The following is a 14,789-nucleotide window of genomic DNA, read 5'->3' as shown; positions in this document are numbered from 1 at the left end:
AAAGTTACAGAGAAACCCTGTCTCGAAAAAACACAAAAAAAAAAAAAAAAAGAAAGAAAGAAAGAAAGAAAGAAAGAAAAGAAAAAAAGAAAGAGAACTATGACCAACAACGAGAAAAACAGCCCAACAGGAAACACTCAAGAAATGAGCACCCCAAGCTGGCCACAGTGGTCCATCCCTTTAATTCCAGTACTCAAGATGTAAAGGCAGGTGAGTCCATGAATTTATGTCAGCCTGATCTACATAATGAGTTCTAGGACAGCCAGGTTCGTTACCGAGAAACACTATATAAAGACTCTGTTTCCAAAAGACAATAAAAGAAATGAGAACCCAAAACAATATATGGAAGTAGATTGAGGGAAGTCGAGCCTGGCAGTTCCCACTATTGATCTCAGCATTCTGCAGGCAAATGCAGGTGCATCTCAGAGTTCCAGAACAACCAGGACCACGTAATTTTTTAATAATAATTAAAAAACTAAAAAAAAAGAAAAGAAAAAACTTAAACATACTTAATATACAAAAAAACTTAAGTAACAAAAAAGGAATGAAATCTATTTTTAAGTGATCAAATCAAACTTCTACATATAAAACAGATTATCTAAAGTAAAAAAGAAAATAACACATGGTGGTGACTATCGTTAATTCCATCACTTGGGAGACAGAGGCAGAGGCAGGTGGATCTCTTGAGTTTAAAGCCAGCTTGGTCTACATATTAAGTTCAAGGCAAACCTGGGCTTTATGAGAACTTGATACAAACAAAACTACTGGATAGTATTATTAATAGCAGACTGAAACATGATTCATAAAAAGAAACATGAAGACAGAGCAACAATAATAACCCCAAGTGAAATATATCAAGAAAATAAAGCATAATGGGGTATTTATGTTCAGAACAGCGCCCTGTCACCTATAAGACATCATCATTAACTTAGATATGACCAGAGTTCAGGAATGGAAAAAGAACAGAAAAACTATAAAAATATGGGCTCCCAGTATATATTCAAATTTTGATTAAATAAAAATTGGAAAGGATTATCAAAACACAAATCCATCACAATATCTGTATAACTGTGAAAGCAATATAAAAAGTGACATAGTAACACAAAAAGACAGGTGCTTTGACTTTGGGGTTGCCATCTAAGCTCTCAGAATACTATGGGACTGAGTGTCGAGGACCAGCCTTGACAAAAATACAACTTGCCAGGGTAGGGGTGTGAGGAATTACGAATATAAGAGTAAGAAGATGCGTTTAAAAATAAAAACATAAAACATAGAATAGTACTGAAGGGAGTTCCAGTACTTAAAATATCCCAACCCTAAGATGTAAGAGTAAGATTTAAAAAACTGTATTAACATGATACAAGTAAATGAACAGACAAAAACACAGAAAAGGAAACAAAAACTTGAACTAGTATATAAAGGAAATAACAAAACCCTTTCCAACCACTACCACAGTACATGTCTGTCTAGCATGTACCACAAAATCATATAAATCCTGGAAACTCAAAATTGTAGCTCTGTACTCTCCAGAAATCCACACCACACCATGCATTCTCAGATGAGGGTAGTAAGAAATGTATGGAACCAGTGCAAAATAAGGCAGGAAGGCTGGCTGAGAAATCAGACTAATGAATGTGAATTCCCCCCCCAACACTTAAAAAAAGGGAACTACATTGACACGTCTTCCGACTTCAACATTCTCTGTCCTTAATTTCTATCTCAGAATACTTTTAAGTTGAAAATCAAAATTAAAAACACTGTAAGTCTTTGCAGTTTCTTATAGTGATTTTAAAAGCCAAGATTCTGTGATGGCTCAAGCCAATAATCTCAACACCCCAGAAGGCGAGGTGCCAGAAGCACACGGAGTTCAAGGCCAGCCTGGGCTAGAGTAAGACCAGTTTTTAAAAATCTTTCACTTCAGTATGGTGCTGCTCAAGAGTTCAGTGCTAGCCTGGGCTACACAGTGAGAACCCTTCCTTGTCCCTTTAGAAAACAAGAAAAAGAAAAATACTTGGCCTAGTGGCATAGCCCTATAATTCTAGAATTTGGGAGGTTCAGACAGGAGGATTACAAGTTCAAGGCCTACCTGATAAACTAAGTGAGACCCTGTTTCAAAGTCAAACATAGAAAGGGCGAGGTGAGATAGTTCAGTGGTAGAGTACTCCCCTAGCATGCAGTGACATCACCAGCCCTATCAAAGTTTTATGTGTATGAGAATTTTGCCTGCATGAATATCTGCTACCCACAGAGGCCAGAAGAGGTGTCAGCTCACTGGGACAGACAGTTATGAGCTGCCATGTTGTTCCTAGGAATTGAAACCAGATCCCTGATATCTGTACAGAAAGCCAGGTCTCTTAGCAAGCTCACTAGCTCCCAAATTTATTATATTATGTTTTAAGATTTGCTTATTTGCTGGGCGGTAGTGGCCAGCACTTTAATCCCAGCACTTGGGAGACAAGCAGAGGCAAGTGGGTCTCTGTGAGTTCAAGGCCAGCCTAGTCTACAAATCAAGTTAAAGAACAGCTACAGCTGCCAAACAGAGAAACCCCCGTCTCGAGAAAAATACAGTCTTGTTCAGGTACTCACAGGCACTATAAATGCCACAAATTCAACCTAATGGTTTGATGGCCTTAAACTTCTTTTCTTTTGCAACAGGGTCTCTGGCTGTCCTTGAACTCAGAACCTCCTGCCTTTGCTTCCCAAGTGCTGAGTTAAAGGCACTTACCACTCTACCCAGCTAACCTTGGCCTTCTGATCCTCCTGCTTCTAGTTTATTATGTGGTGATAGGGTCAAACACAAGGCTTTTTGTTAAGCAAGTACTCTACATGAGGGCCAAAGAAATGGCTCAGTAGTTAAGAGCACACTGGCTTCTCTTCCATAGGATCTGAATTTGAAGCCCAGCACCCACATGACAGTTTACAACTGTCTGTAACTCCAATCCTGAGAGATCTGATGTCCCCTTCTGGCTTTCTTAACTAATAGGTACTCTCACAGTAGTAGTATAGAGACATGCATGCAAGCAGAACACTTATACACATCTCCAGTACTCAATCTCCTGGTATTTGATTAATGCTGAATGAAAATAGAAGTCTAGAAGTCTGGCTCTCTTCCTTTATTGTTTTTAGATTCCAGTCCACACTTCTTGCTCCTCCACACTATTTTAATGCAGATACAAAGATTATTACTAATCCAGCTCTGAGGGACGTTACTTTGAGAGTCTTTCTTCTCTTTTCTTTTTTTGGTTTTTCAAGACAGTGTTTCTCTGTGTCCTACAATTCTCTTTGTAGACCAGGATGGCTTGAGATTCTTAAGTTTCAAATTTATCTAACTCACCCTAATAAAGATGAGTCACTGACTGATTTCAGTTTTATTGGAGCATTATTCCTCTGGATGAAGCAAAAACATCCCTTATAGCCAATAAATGAAGTTAAATTGAAGATCTGATTTTTCCATTAACAAAATTAGGAGGCATTTTCACTGAAGGAGGAAGGGGTGTGAGACGGGGTACTGTAGTGCAAGTTGGCCTAGAAACTACAACAATCTTTGTACTGAGATTACAGATGTACACCACCACACCTGGAAAAAAGTAGCTGGTTTTAATAATACATTTTAATTAATTCAATACATACAACTTATTATTAAACAGATAATCAAGATAAAAATGAAAAAAATGCACTATCTTCTAAAATCAAGTATGTGTTACATAGAGTAATTCAGAGTTGACACGAATCCACTGTTTAACATCTACAGCTTGCTTCTAATTACTAACCAAATAATACAGTCCTTAAGTATAAATGCTGTAGGAACAGAAAGAGTAAGATACCTTACAATTTACAGATTTATTTGAGGCAAATTACTGATCTTGTTTCCCTCATTTAAAAATAAAAACAGTAAAACTGGGCATGTGTCACACACCTGGTCCCAGTAACTGTGGGGGGTGGTGGCAGGAAGACTGGGAATTTGCGATCATGCTCTTAGGGCAAAGGGAGTTCTAGGGCAACCTGGGCTTAAAAAAAAAAAAAGTTAAGCATGGTGGCTCCTTTTAATCCTAGCTAGCAGGAAGGAACTGAGAAAGCTGAGGAATAGCTTTGAGTTCAAGGCCAGTTTGTGACACCACTGAGACTCTACCTCAGAATTCCACCCCTCCCTAGTCAGACGGTAACTGTGGCTCTCTGAGTTCAATGTCAGCCTAGTCTACAGAGCTAGTTCCAGGACAGCCAGAGCTACACAGAGACACCCAAAAGAGAAGCCATAAGTGCTATTATCAATATCTCTATTACTAACACTGAGCAGTGTCATGTATACAGGATTCAGTAAACATTTGCTGACAGATAAAAAATAAATTACCTAAAAGCCATTTTAATAGCTTCTTAAGACATAACCTTGAGCGTTTGAGCTGTTTTGTTATTATTGCTGCTTACATTTGTCTTTAGCACAATATAAATGTAGAAACTCCTCTTTTGGAGTATTCAAGGGTATTATTTCCTTCTACAGAATAGTAAATTATTAACAACTATATGCTATAGAGCATTCTCAACAAGAGACTTCTTCAGGGCTTGCTGGGAATGTCAGTGCTGTTTTACAGGTAACTCAATTATCTGGAGGAGAATATTTACCTTATTATCTGGAGGAGTATCTATCTCAATTATCTGGAAGAGAATCTATCTCAATTATTTGGAGAAGAATTTTTAACTCAATTTGGAATTAAAAAGCCACTGGGCAGCTTTAATCCCCGCACTTGGGAGGCAGAGACAGGCAGATCTTTGTGAGTTCGAGGCCAGCCTGGTCTACAAGAGCTAGTTCCAGGACAGGCTCCAAAGCTACAGAGAAACCCTGTCAACATTTAGGAGGCTAAAGCAAGAAGATTTCAAGTTTTTAAGATTAGCCTGGGTATACAGAAAAACTATTGAAAAAACATTCCAGTTCTGGGCTTTATTTAGAAACCCAGTTAGCAAGCCGGGCATGGTGGCGCACGCCTTTAATCCCAGCACTTGGGAGGCAGAGGCAGGCGGATCTCTGTGAGTTCGAGACCAGCCTGGTCTACAGAGCTAGTTCCAGAACAGGCTCCTAAGCCACATAGAAACCCTGTCTCGAAAAACAAAACAAAACAAAAAAAACCCAGTTAGCAGACGCAGCACAAAGAAATGTAGCAGGCTGAGGAGAACCCCTTGAGCTGCTGATGTACATGAACAATTCCTGACAGGAAGGTAATATTGCATATTTTACTATATTGTACCTATTTAGCATAATATAACTATACACATAAATTTATGAATTTCCATGTCTTCACTCAAAGCAGAGTTAAATACACAGTCCTTACTTAAGGGTAAAAAAATTTCTTTTTCCCAGTCAGTACTAGGGATTGAATCCATACTTCCACCCAAATATTTAACACAGTTTTGTGTTCATTTCTCTGCCCTAAAAGAACTTAGTACCACCAGTCAGAGGTGATGCACACCTTTAATCTCAGCACTAGGCATAAATATGATTTAACTAGAGATAAGCACAGGCAGAGGCAAGCAGATCTCTGAGAGTTCGAGGCCAGCCTACAGAACAAATACCAGGAAATCCTCTAAAGTCTGTTTCGAAAGAGAAACCCTGTCTCAAGGAGAAAAAAAATAGTATTTTTATGACATTAACACTTTTTCTTTTAATTTATTTTGTATGTATTGCTGTGAAGGTGTCAAATCCCCTGGAACTGGAGGTATCGAGAGTTGTGAGCTGCCATGTGGGATGTGGGTGCTGGGAATTGAACCCAGGTCCTCTGGAAGAGCAGCAAGTACTCTTAACCACTGAGCCATCTCTCCAGGCCCCTTAAATACTCTTATATAGCTGCTTCTTGTTTACAGTCTCATTTAACTGTAAGCAATGGCAGTATCTCAAAGTTCTACTGCTTTCCACATGACAGGTACATAATGAGGAGGTCAATAATGATTTGATTATGTGGTTAAATTGCTTCCAACCACTGAGTTATCATGAGAGGAAATTTCAAATGATCTTAAACAAAACTACTACATCCTACAGTCACACAATGTTTGGATTAATTGCTATTTTCATTATTCATACCACTATTTTCCTCTGAATGAACAAGAAATCAGGAGACAATTACATATGCAAATCCTAAAAACCATACAATATATGACTACCCAGAATAAGGTAAACAACTATATTAGTTAGAAATATCTTCAGTGGGGTGGTGATGACACACACCTTTAGTACCAACACTCAGGAGGCAGAGGCAGACAGATTTCTGAGTTGAAGGCTAGCCTGGTCTACAAAGCGAGTTTCAGGACAGCCAGGACTGTTACACAGAGAAACTCTGTCTTGAAAAACTAGCAAACAAACATCTTGAGAATTGAGAATCAGTGATAAAAGAGCTTGCTTAACATGGAGGACGCTCTAGGTCTAGTAACACACACACTCACACAATCTCTCTCTCTCACACACACACAGAGGCATACACACACACTCTCACTTCCTAGAGCTGTAGATATGGCTAGCATTGCTGGCTGCTTTTGCAAATAGGCTGACTCAGTCCCTACACCTGTTGGACCCTAGTGTCCAATCACCGAGGAGGAGGAGTCGCCCCAAGAGACCATCTCTCATCACAACTGATGTAAAAGCATGAGGATTTTATTAATTCTGTCATGATAGGGTCCTCCAGCAGTCGGGAGGCTAGAAGACCCTGAATGTCTGGTACAGGCTATTTTTAAAGGGAACAACCACAGAAGGAAGGGGTGTCTGGGGGTTGTTTTTTAACTATTATGATTGGCTTATTCAAAATGGCTATTACCAATAATTGGCTGGAGGGTGGTTGCCAGATCAGATGAGGTAAAGGGAACCTTCTGAGGGTCACTTTGCCCCTTCCCAGGAACTAAGCCAAAACATCAGTAACTGAGTCAACACCTAAGGGTTATCATGCTCCTATTCAGGGAGATGGAAAGTTCCCAACATCTCAGTAAGTGCATGCATAGCTGTTATGTCCTTGGTTCCCAGGGGAGGAGGGGGAAGTACTGAGAGTTGTCAGAAATGGCTTCAGAATTGTCTTAAAGTTCTACACACCTACATTGCTACCTACAACTACCTGTAGCTCCAGTTCTAGGGGATCCAAGGCCCTCTTCTGATCTCACTCACTTAACACACAAAGAAACTAAGTCTCAGAGTGGTAAATGTCTTGCCCACAATCAGTTCATACACGGTGGCTCCTACCTGCTACAGCAATGTTAAACAATGCATACATAATAAATAAATCTTAAAAACAAATGAAGCTGGGTGGTGGTGGCACACATCGTTTATCCCAGCACTTTCATGGCCAGTCTGCTTTACAAGAGCTAGTTCCAGGACAGCTAGGGCTGTCACACAGAGAAACCCTGTTACGAAAAACCAAAATAAATAATAATAATAAAAATGAGATGAAGTAGGACGAGTATGGTAGCGCACACCTTTAATCCCAGCAGAGGCATGTGTACCTATTCAAATTCTAGGCCATCTTAGTCTACACAAAGCTCTAGGTCAGCCAAGTCTATGAAATAACACCCCGTATCAAAACAAAACAACAAAAAAAAGGAGTATTGGAGATGTGTCGCATTGGTTAAGAGTACTTTATTGCTCTTCCCGGGGAACCCAGTTCAGTTCCCAGCACCTACTTACTGTGACTAGCAGCAGTCTGTAACTCCATCTCCAGGATATTCAATGCCTCTGGTGTTCTTAGACACATACTTATGTGCAAATATCCAAATACAGACACACATAATTAAAAATAAATTTTTGGGTGTAGGGGAAGTTCAAGCCAAGGTCTTACCATGTAACCTTAGTTGGTGTGGAGGTCAACATGCAGACCAGTCTAGCCTTAAACTCAGATACCCAATTCCTCATTCTGAGATTAAAGGAAATTTATTTTTTTGTGTGTTGTTTTCTTGTTTTATGAAACAGGGTTCCTCTGTGGTGCCCTGGCTGTCCTAGAACTCTGCCTGCTTCTGCCTCCTAAGTGCTGGGAGTAAAGGCATGTGCCACCACCGCCCTGCTAAATTCTTTAAAAATAAACACCAAATAAAGTGGTGGCACCTGAGAGGCAGAGGCAGGTGATCTGAGAGTTCAATGCCAGCCTGGCCTACAAGAGCTAGCTAGTTCTAGGACGGGCTCCAGAGAAACTCTGTCTCAAAAAAAACAAAATAAAAAAATAGATTCCTCAGAGGCTATAAGTACTTGCTGCTGTTGCAGGGGCCTCAATGGATAGATCACAGCTATCCTAATCTCTATTCCAGAGGATCAACTGCCCTCTTCAGATCTCTGTGGGCACCTGACATACATATGGTACACATACATACATGGTGGCAAAAACTCACGCACATAAAATAAAACTAAGTAAATCTAAAAGAAGAAAATTTTTGACAAAGGCGGCAGAATGCTAAAAGACACCCAAAGTTGCAGGTATACAAACACATACACCAAACACAATAGATAGTTAATGGCAGTACTGGCCAAAGGTCCAATGCCCTTTTTGTGCTGTTCAAATAACAGGAAAATATAACTAATTCTATTTTGGTAATAAAAATCCGGGTTCATGTGAACTGGGATTTTAGATTTACTTCATTACAGAAATTCTCTTCATGATAGACCCAGACCAGTAATTATTTTTTAAATGTTTTTAAAAATAATTTAATTTTATGAGCAGTGATTGGTGTTTTTGGCTGCATATGTCTGTGTGAAGGTGTCAGATCCCCTTGAACTGGAGTTCCAGACAGTTGTGAGCTGCCATATGGGTGCTGGGAATTGAACCCTGGTCTTTGGGAAGAATAGTCACTGCTTTCAACTGCTGCCCCCCAGACCAGTACCTAATTTAACATTATCTGATATTGGTGGTCTGTCTGCCTGAGAAGTCAATACTATTTCGGTGTACCGAAGCTGCTACTCAATTGTTTTTGATAGCAAAGGAAAGATTCTTGTACTAGATTTTGTATCTATTGATACACATGCAGCATCTTCAACAGTTACATACTAATTTCCCTAGCTGCAAACACTAGCATGAACTGTAAACTATATGGCCTCTCAGTCAGAGGACTTGCTACACATCAGGTTCACCCCTGACAATAAGACAACACTACTTGTTGCAGCCTATTTCTCAATTAAGACAACAAAATAACACTACGCACCTCACAAGACTACCAAAAATATTAATTAGATAAAGATAGTATGATCTAGGTATACAGTCAAGTGAATGACTAAGAACAGTTTAACAGGCCAGATGTGGTGGCACACACCTTTAATCCCAGTACTCTGAGGCAAAGGCAGCAGATCTCTGTTTGAGGCCAGCCTGGTCTACAGAGTGAGTTCCAGGACAGTCAAGGCTACAGAGAAACCCTGTCTCAACAGCAACAAACAAATCAGTTTAACATCTAGGTCTGGTGTTTCAGGCCTATAAAGTAAATTCAAGACTAACTAGGGCTATAAAATGTGAGTTCTAGGACAGCCTCAAAATTAGAAAGAGAAAGTAAAAAGAGTGCCAGAAATGTACAGTGGTAGGGTTTGTGCCTGGCAAATAAAATGCTCTGGGTTCAATCCATAGTACTGCAGCAATTAACAAAATGCTCACCTGAGTCTGAACGTGGCTTTAAATGGCCTGGGGTGGTGGCTACTTAATCCTAGCACTCTCTGGATTCAAAGTTAGCCTGATTAAATGAGTTCCAAGCCAGCCAGGGCAACACAAGAAGACCCTGTCTCAAAAAGGAAAAGTCTGAGCCGGGCGGTGGTGGCGCACGCCTTTAATCCCAGCACTTGGGAGGCAGAGGCAGAGGCAGGTGTATCTCTGTGAGTCTGAGACCAGCCTGGTCTACAAGAGCTAGTGCCAGGACAAACTCCAAAGCTAGAAAGAAACCCTGTCTCGAAAAAACAAAAACAAAAAAAGAAAAAAGAAAAAATCAGTATCACTAAGTTAAAGATGCCACAGACTCTCATGTGCCTCTACATGCTTTTACATGTGTGACAGAACCGTCCAGTGCTCCTGGTAGGGGAGGGCTCCACAGCTCCAGAATTGTCATTCTTTACTACTTTCCCCTCATAAGAACCCATTTCTACAACAATCCAGTAACAATATGACCAATATTAGGACCTTAGCTTAAAGGAACAACATCTATTAAGTATACTCAAAAAACAAATAGAAAATTCCATAAAGTTTAACAGAGTTAAGATTTTGGCTATAGCTGAGCAAATGTCTTTAATTCCAGCTCCCCAGAGGCAGAGGCAGGCAGAGTTCGAGGCCAGCTTGGTCTATAGATAGATAGATAGATAGATAGATAGATAGATAGATAGACAGACAGACAGACAGACACACACACACAGATAATTTCTTTTTGCTTCTGGTCTTCAAGCTACATATAAGAACCATGTATGACTCCACATTTTTGGTGGTTCTGGTAACTCTTTGGCTCTTAACTTGTATGTCTTTTCCTCTTCTGACTTACCTTTCTTTTTTGTAAACAGTCTTAAAGTTGCCCTGCTGACTTGGAACCCTCCACTTGTACCACACTAGCCTCAAACTCAGAAAAAGATCTGCAAGCCTCTGTCTCTCAAGTGCCAGGATTAAACAACTGGGTACACCATCCAGAAGGTAGATAATACTAAATAAAGCAAGACTAGCAAATGTCTACAAACCACTGGTGGCGTCAAGGACTTGAACAATCCCAAACGAAATGATTCACACCTGTCAACCTTTGGGACTAGTTCTATTTATCTAAACATTGGAAGAAAGTATTTCTACCAATATGCACTCATGTCTGCAGCTCCATGGAAAAGAAGTTATCAATGTCTTTTACTGAAACACACCAAGCAGTATCAGATCTGGAACTCATTAATAGGCAGTTAAAAATTGTTCAAACCAGGTGAAGATATTCAGTCAGGGGAAGATGCCTCCAGTAGGCAGCCAGCCTGGGCAACAGAGCAGATGTTTCAAAAACAACTATACTTAGACTTCAGAAAGGCCCCACAACGCAATCAGAAACACTGTGTATTTATTATAGCTTCAAATGATGCAACTTTCTCAGGCTTTAGGGTTCCAAGCGACATGAAGGAGTAGCCTAAAAATGAGGTTCTTTACAAACTGACCACAGGAAGTGAGGACAAAAAAAATTTATAGTTCCAGCACCAGGTAAAATAAGGATTTACCAATTACAAAGAAATGTGGTTAAAACAGTAAATTCAGCGCTTGACTACATACACACTAGAAGAGAACCCAGGTCACCTAATCAAGTATCTACTGCTAAATAAACAGCAGATCTATCTTTTAACAGTTTAACTATGCCAACCATCTTTCACGCTGAAATGCACTGCTACAAAACTGCCGAGGTCGAAAGTGATAGGAAAATCCTACCCTGCCTTTCGGCAAGAAGCCACTCTGCATAGAGCATCACACAAAAGACAGGAGCGCAAACAGAAAGAAACACGCTCCTAGGCCTTCGCCTGCCGAGGCCGTGAGCCCAGGTTTCGATCGCAGAGCACCGCCGACAGGGAGCGAAATAAGGGCTCGGGGAAGGAAGGAGCAGCGGTAGGATCCACTTGCCCGACCGAAGGCACCCGGGAGTTAGGGGCAGCCGAGGCAGAGGCGCGAGCACAGCCCCGAAAGAAAAAGAGCGAGGCAGGCTGCAGCCCGGCGTCCGCGGCTTCCAGGCCGGCTACACCCTCCGGCCCACACCAGGCTCGGCCCTCCTCCCAGGCCCGTCCCACCTTCTCACCTCCCGCACGTCCTGCAGGCACTCGAGCACCGCCAGGTTGTTGCTCCAGGTGTGTTTGGGGCACACACGGGTCACGTCTTCCCTGCAGGACTCTTCCTCCGCCAGCTTCCAGCCTCCGCCAGTCCCACCGGGCCCCGCTCCGCCCCGCCGGGCCGGGGGCCCGCCCGCCGGGAACGGTGGCTGCTGCTGCTGCTGCTGCTGCTGAGGCGGCTGGGGCTGCTGCTGCTGCTGCGATAACTGAGACAGCTGAGGCTGCTGCTGCCCCGCCGGGCTGCCGCCTCCAGCTTGCCCTAGCAAAGATGCAAAATTGGCCCCCAGACCCTGGCCCTGGCCGTGGCCGTTCTGGGCCCCGGCTGCAGCCAGCAGCAGCAGCGGCAACGCCGCCGACAAGCGAAACATCCTCCGTACACGTCCACACACCGCCATCTTGGGTTCGCGGCGAGCTCGACGCACCCGCCGGCGACGTGTATTTAAATGAGGGGGCGGGCCCGCGGGCGTGAGTTGGCGTGGCTCCTCCCCAGCGGGCGGTAGAGCCCACGGCGCGGTGAGGGCGGAGGGTGCCCGGCGAAGGGCCCACGCCCTGGACCCGGCTGGCGGGAAAGTGGTTTTCCTTCCCGGAGGAGCTGCTGGGGCTGCTTAGGAAACCTGGGTAGGAGCACTGAGGTCTCATTTCTTAATCGTCGTCGTGGAAAAGAAAAGAAATGAATTCAGGCTGCCACAACCAAGATGGCTGGTGGAATATTTTGCCGGTTCAGAGACTTGGGAGGAGGAAGAGGGATAGAAAACTTTGTGTGTATAGAGATGAACTTCAAAACCAGATGTATCCCGATACCTGAGAGCCTCATTTTGCGCCTGACCGCCCTTACCTGCATTTCTTAACTAGAGAATCAGACGGCAATTGAATAAAGGTTAAGCGCACATAAATCATAATACTTGCTCTTGGGCTTTCCGGGTGATCGCTCAAATGTGAACTAAAACTGTGAACATTAGGAATAAAAACAAGGAGAGGCTGGTGATGTAAGTCAATTGGTAGTTTGTGAAGCATGCACAAAACCGTGGGTTTGCCGGGTAGTGGTGGCACGCGCCTTTTAATCCCAGCACTTGGGAGGGAGAGACAGGCGGATTCTTTGAGTTTGAGGCCAGCCTGGTCTACAAGAGCTAGTTCCAGGACAGACTCCAACGCGACAGAGAAACCCTGTCTAGAAAAACCGAGAGGAGAGAGGAGAGAGAGGAGAGAGAGAGAGAGAGAGAGAGAGAGAGAGAGAGAGAGAGAGAGAGAGAGAGAGAACAAAGCCGTGGGTTTGATCCTCAGCACCTCATAAACCCGTGTGGTGCATATTGCCTGTTATCTAACACTTCAGGAGGTGAAGGCAGGAGTTTGAGGCCAGTATGAGACTGTTTTTAAAAAAGAGTAAGAAAAATATCTGGCCTGTAACACGAAGTTCCAAAAGCTATAGGGAATAGTATTAAACTTTGAGGGCCTTTGCCTGAAAATCTTAGTGCCAGAATTTAGACACACACACACACACACACACACACACCGTTTTTGAAACACTATTACATGGCCCTTGCTTACTTGAAACTTACTACTTAGACCAAGCTGGTCTCTAACTTACAGATATCCACCTTACAGATAGCCTCTGCCTGCTGTAAGCCACTAAGCCCAACCAGGTTAAACCTGTGTCAGCAAATATTTTTGTTGCCCTATATGCAACTACAACTAGTGACCCTTCCTTAGGATGAGAGTTTCACACTCCAGGAAGCCTCTGCACATCCAGCGGTTAGGTTCTAATTCAGTTGAGAAAAACTTTGTAGTGAGGGGAGATATTAGTGGTTCTGTACAAAGATTCTTAATGAACTGCCCACAGTGAAACTAGTCTGCAGACAGTGTCCAACTAGAACCCCTGAGCCTTCCCATCCCGGGTGCACTTTCCTCCCAGGTCAGCAATTCAGAATGTTAGTGGTAAATGCAGACAACTTGAGATATGAAATCTCTACTGATCAGCATATTTAAAAAATACAGTTTAACAGAAGTGGAAAGCTAGGAAAATAGCTAAGAGGTTAAGAGTACAGGCAGCTCTTCCACAGAACTGGAATTAGATCCAGGACCCACATGGCAGCTAAAAAAACAAACAAACAAACCCCGTAATGGCTAGGCAGTGGTGGCACATGCCTTTAATATCAGCACTTAGGAAGCAGAAAGGCAAGTGGATCTCCGAGGCCAGCCTGGTCTATGAGAGGTAGTTCCACAGAAACCCTATCTCAAAAAAAAAAAAAAAAAAAAAAAAAANAAAAAAAAAAAAAAAAAAAAACCAACAACAACAAAAAACAGCCAAACTGTAACTGCAGTTCCAGGGGCTCCAATGCCCTCTTCTGGCTTCTGTGGGTACTGCATGCACATGGTGCACAGACACTCATGCAGGCAAAACACTCATAAACAAATGTACATAATAAAAAGCAAAACAAACAAAAAGGTGTGGTGGAGCATGACATTAATCCCAGCACTCAGGAGGCTGAAGTAGATAGAACTCTGTGAGTTTGATGCCAGCCAGATAGATATATGTAGCATGAGTCAGTCCTGCCAGAGATACAGTGAGACCCTGTCTCAAAAAACAAAACCAGGGGGCTGGAGAGATGGCTCAGTGGTTAAGAGCATTGCCTGCTCTTCCAAAGGACCCGAGTTCGATTCCCAGCAACCACATGGTGGCTCACAACCATCTGTAAAGAGGTCTGGCGCCCTTTTCTGGCCTTCAGGCGTACACACAGACAGAAAATTGTATACATAATAAATAAATATTAAAAAAAACAAAACCAACTAAAACTACAGCTTCTGCTGTTCTGAAACCATAAACAGAGCCGGGCAGTGATGGTGCATGCCTTTAATCCCAGCACTTGGGAGGCAGAGGTAGGCGGATCTCTGTGAGTTCGAGGCCAGCCTGGTCTATAAGAGCTAGTTCCAGGATAGACTCTAAAGCTACAGGGAAACCCTGTCTTGAAAACAAACAAACAAAAACAAAACAAAACAAAAAAGACTAGAATCAGAGGAGTTGGCATACAGGTTT

At 42.5% G+C, this 14,789-nt stretch overlaps 1 protein-coding gene across 2 annotated transcripts in view; it reads right to left on the bottom strand.

Moving 5' to 3' along the window:
• Positions 1 to 12,179, bottom strand: part of Glg1 (golgi glycoprotein 1) — an 87,865-nt gene extending 75,686 nt beyond the window's left edge. Inside the window, exon 1 of one of the 2 annotated variants that reach the window (XM_050143596.1) lies at positions 11,728 to 12,179. In XM_050143596.1, coding sequence (XP_049999553.1) covers positions 11,728 to 12,153 — 426 coding nt within the window. In that variant the 5' untranslated portion in view covers positions 12,154 to 12,179. The remainder of the gene's footprint in view (positions 1 to 11,727) is intronic. The other variant, XM_050143595.1, reaches the window with a different exon arrangement.
• Positions 12,180 to 14,789: the final 2,610 nt, after the last annotated feature.

The sequence above is a fragment of the Alexandromys fortis genome, unplaced genomic scaffold (genome assembly GCF_014885135.2).
Source record: "Alexandromys fortis isolate MF-2015 unplaced genomic scaffold, M_Fortis_MF-2015_v1.1 scaffold_1, whole genome shotgun sequence".
Taxonomy (NCBI): Eukaryota; Metazoa; Chordata; class Mammalia; order Rodentia; family Cricetidae; genus Alexandromys; species Alexandromys fortis.
Note: the sequence above shows the minus strand (reverse complement) of the source record. Positions and strands in the feature narration are given on the sequence as shown.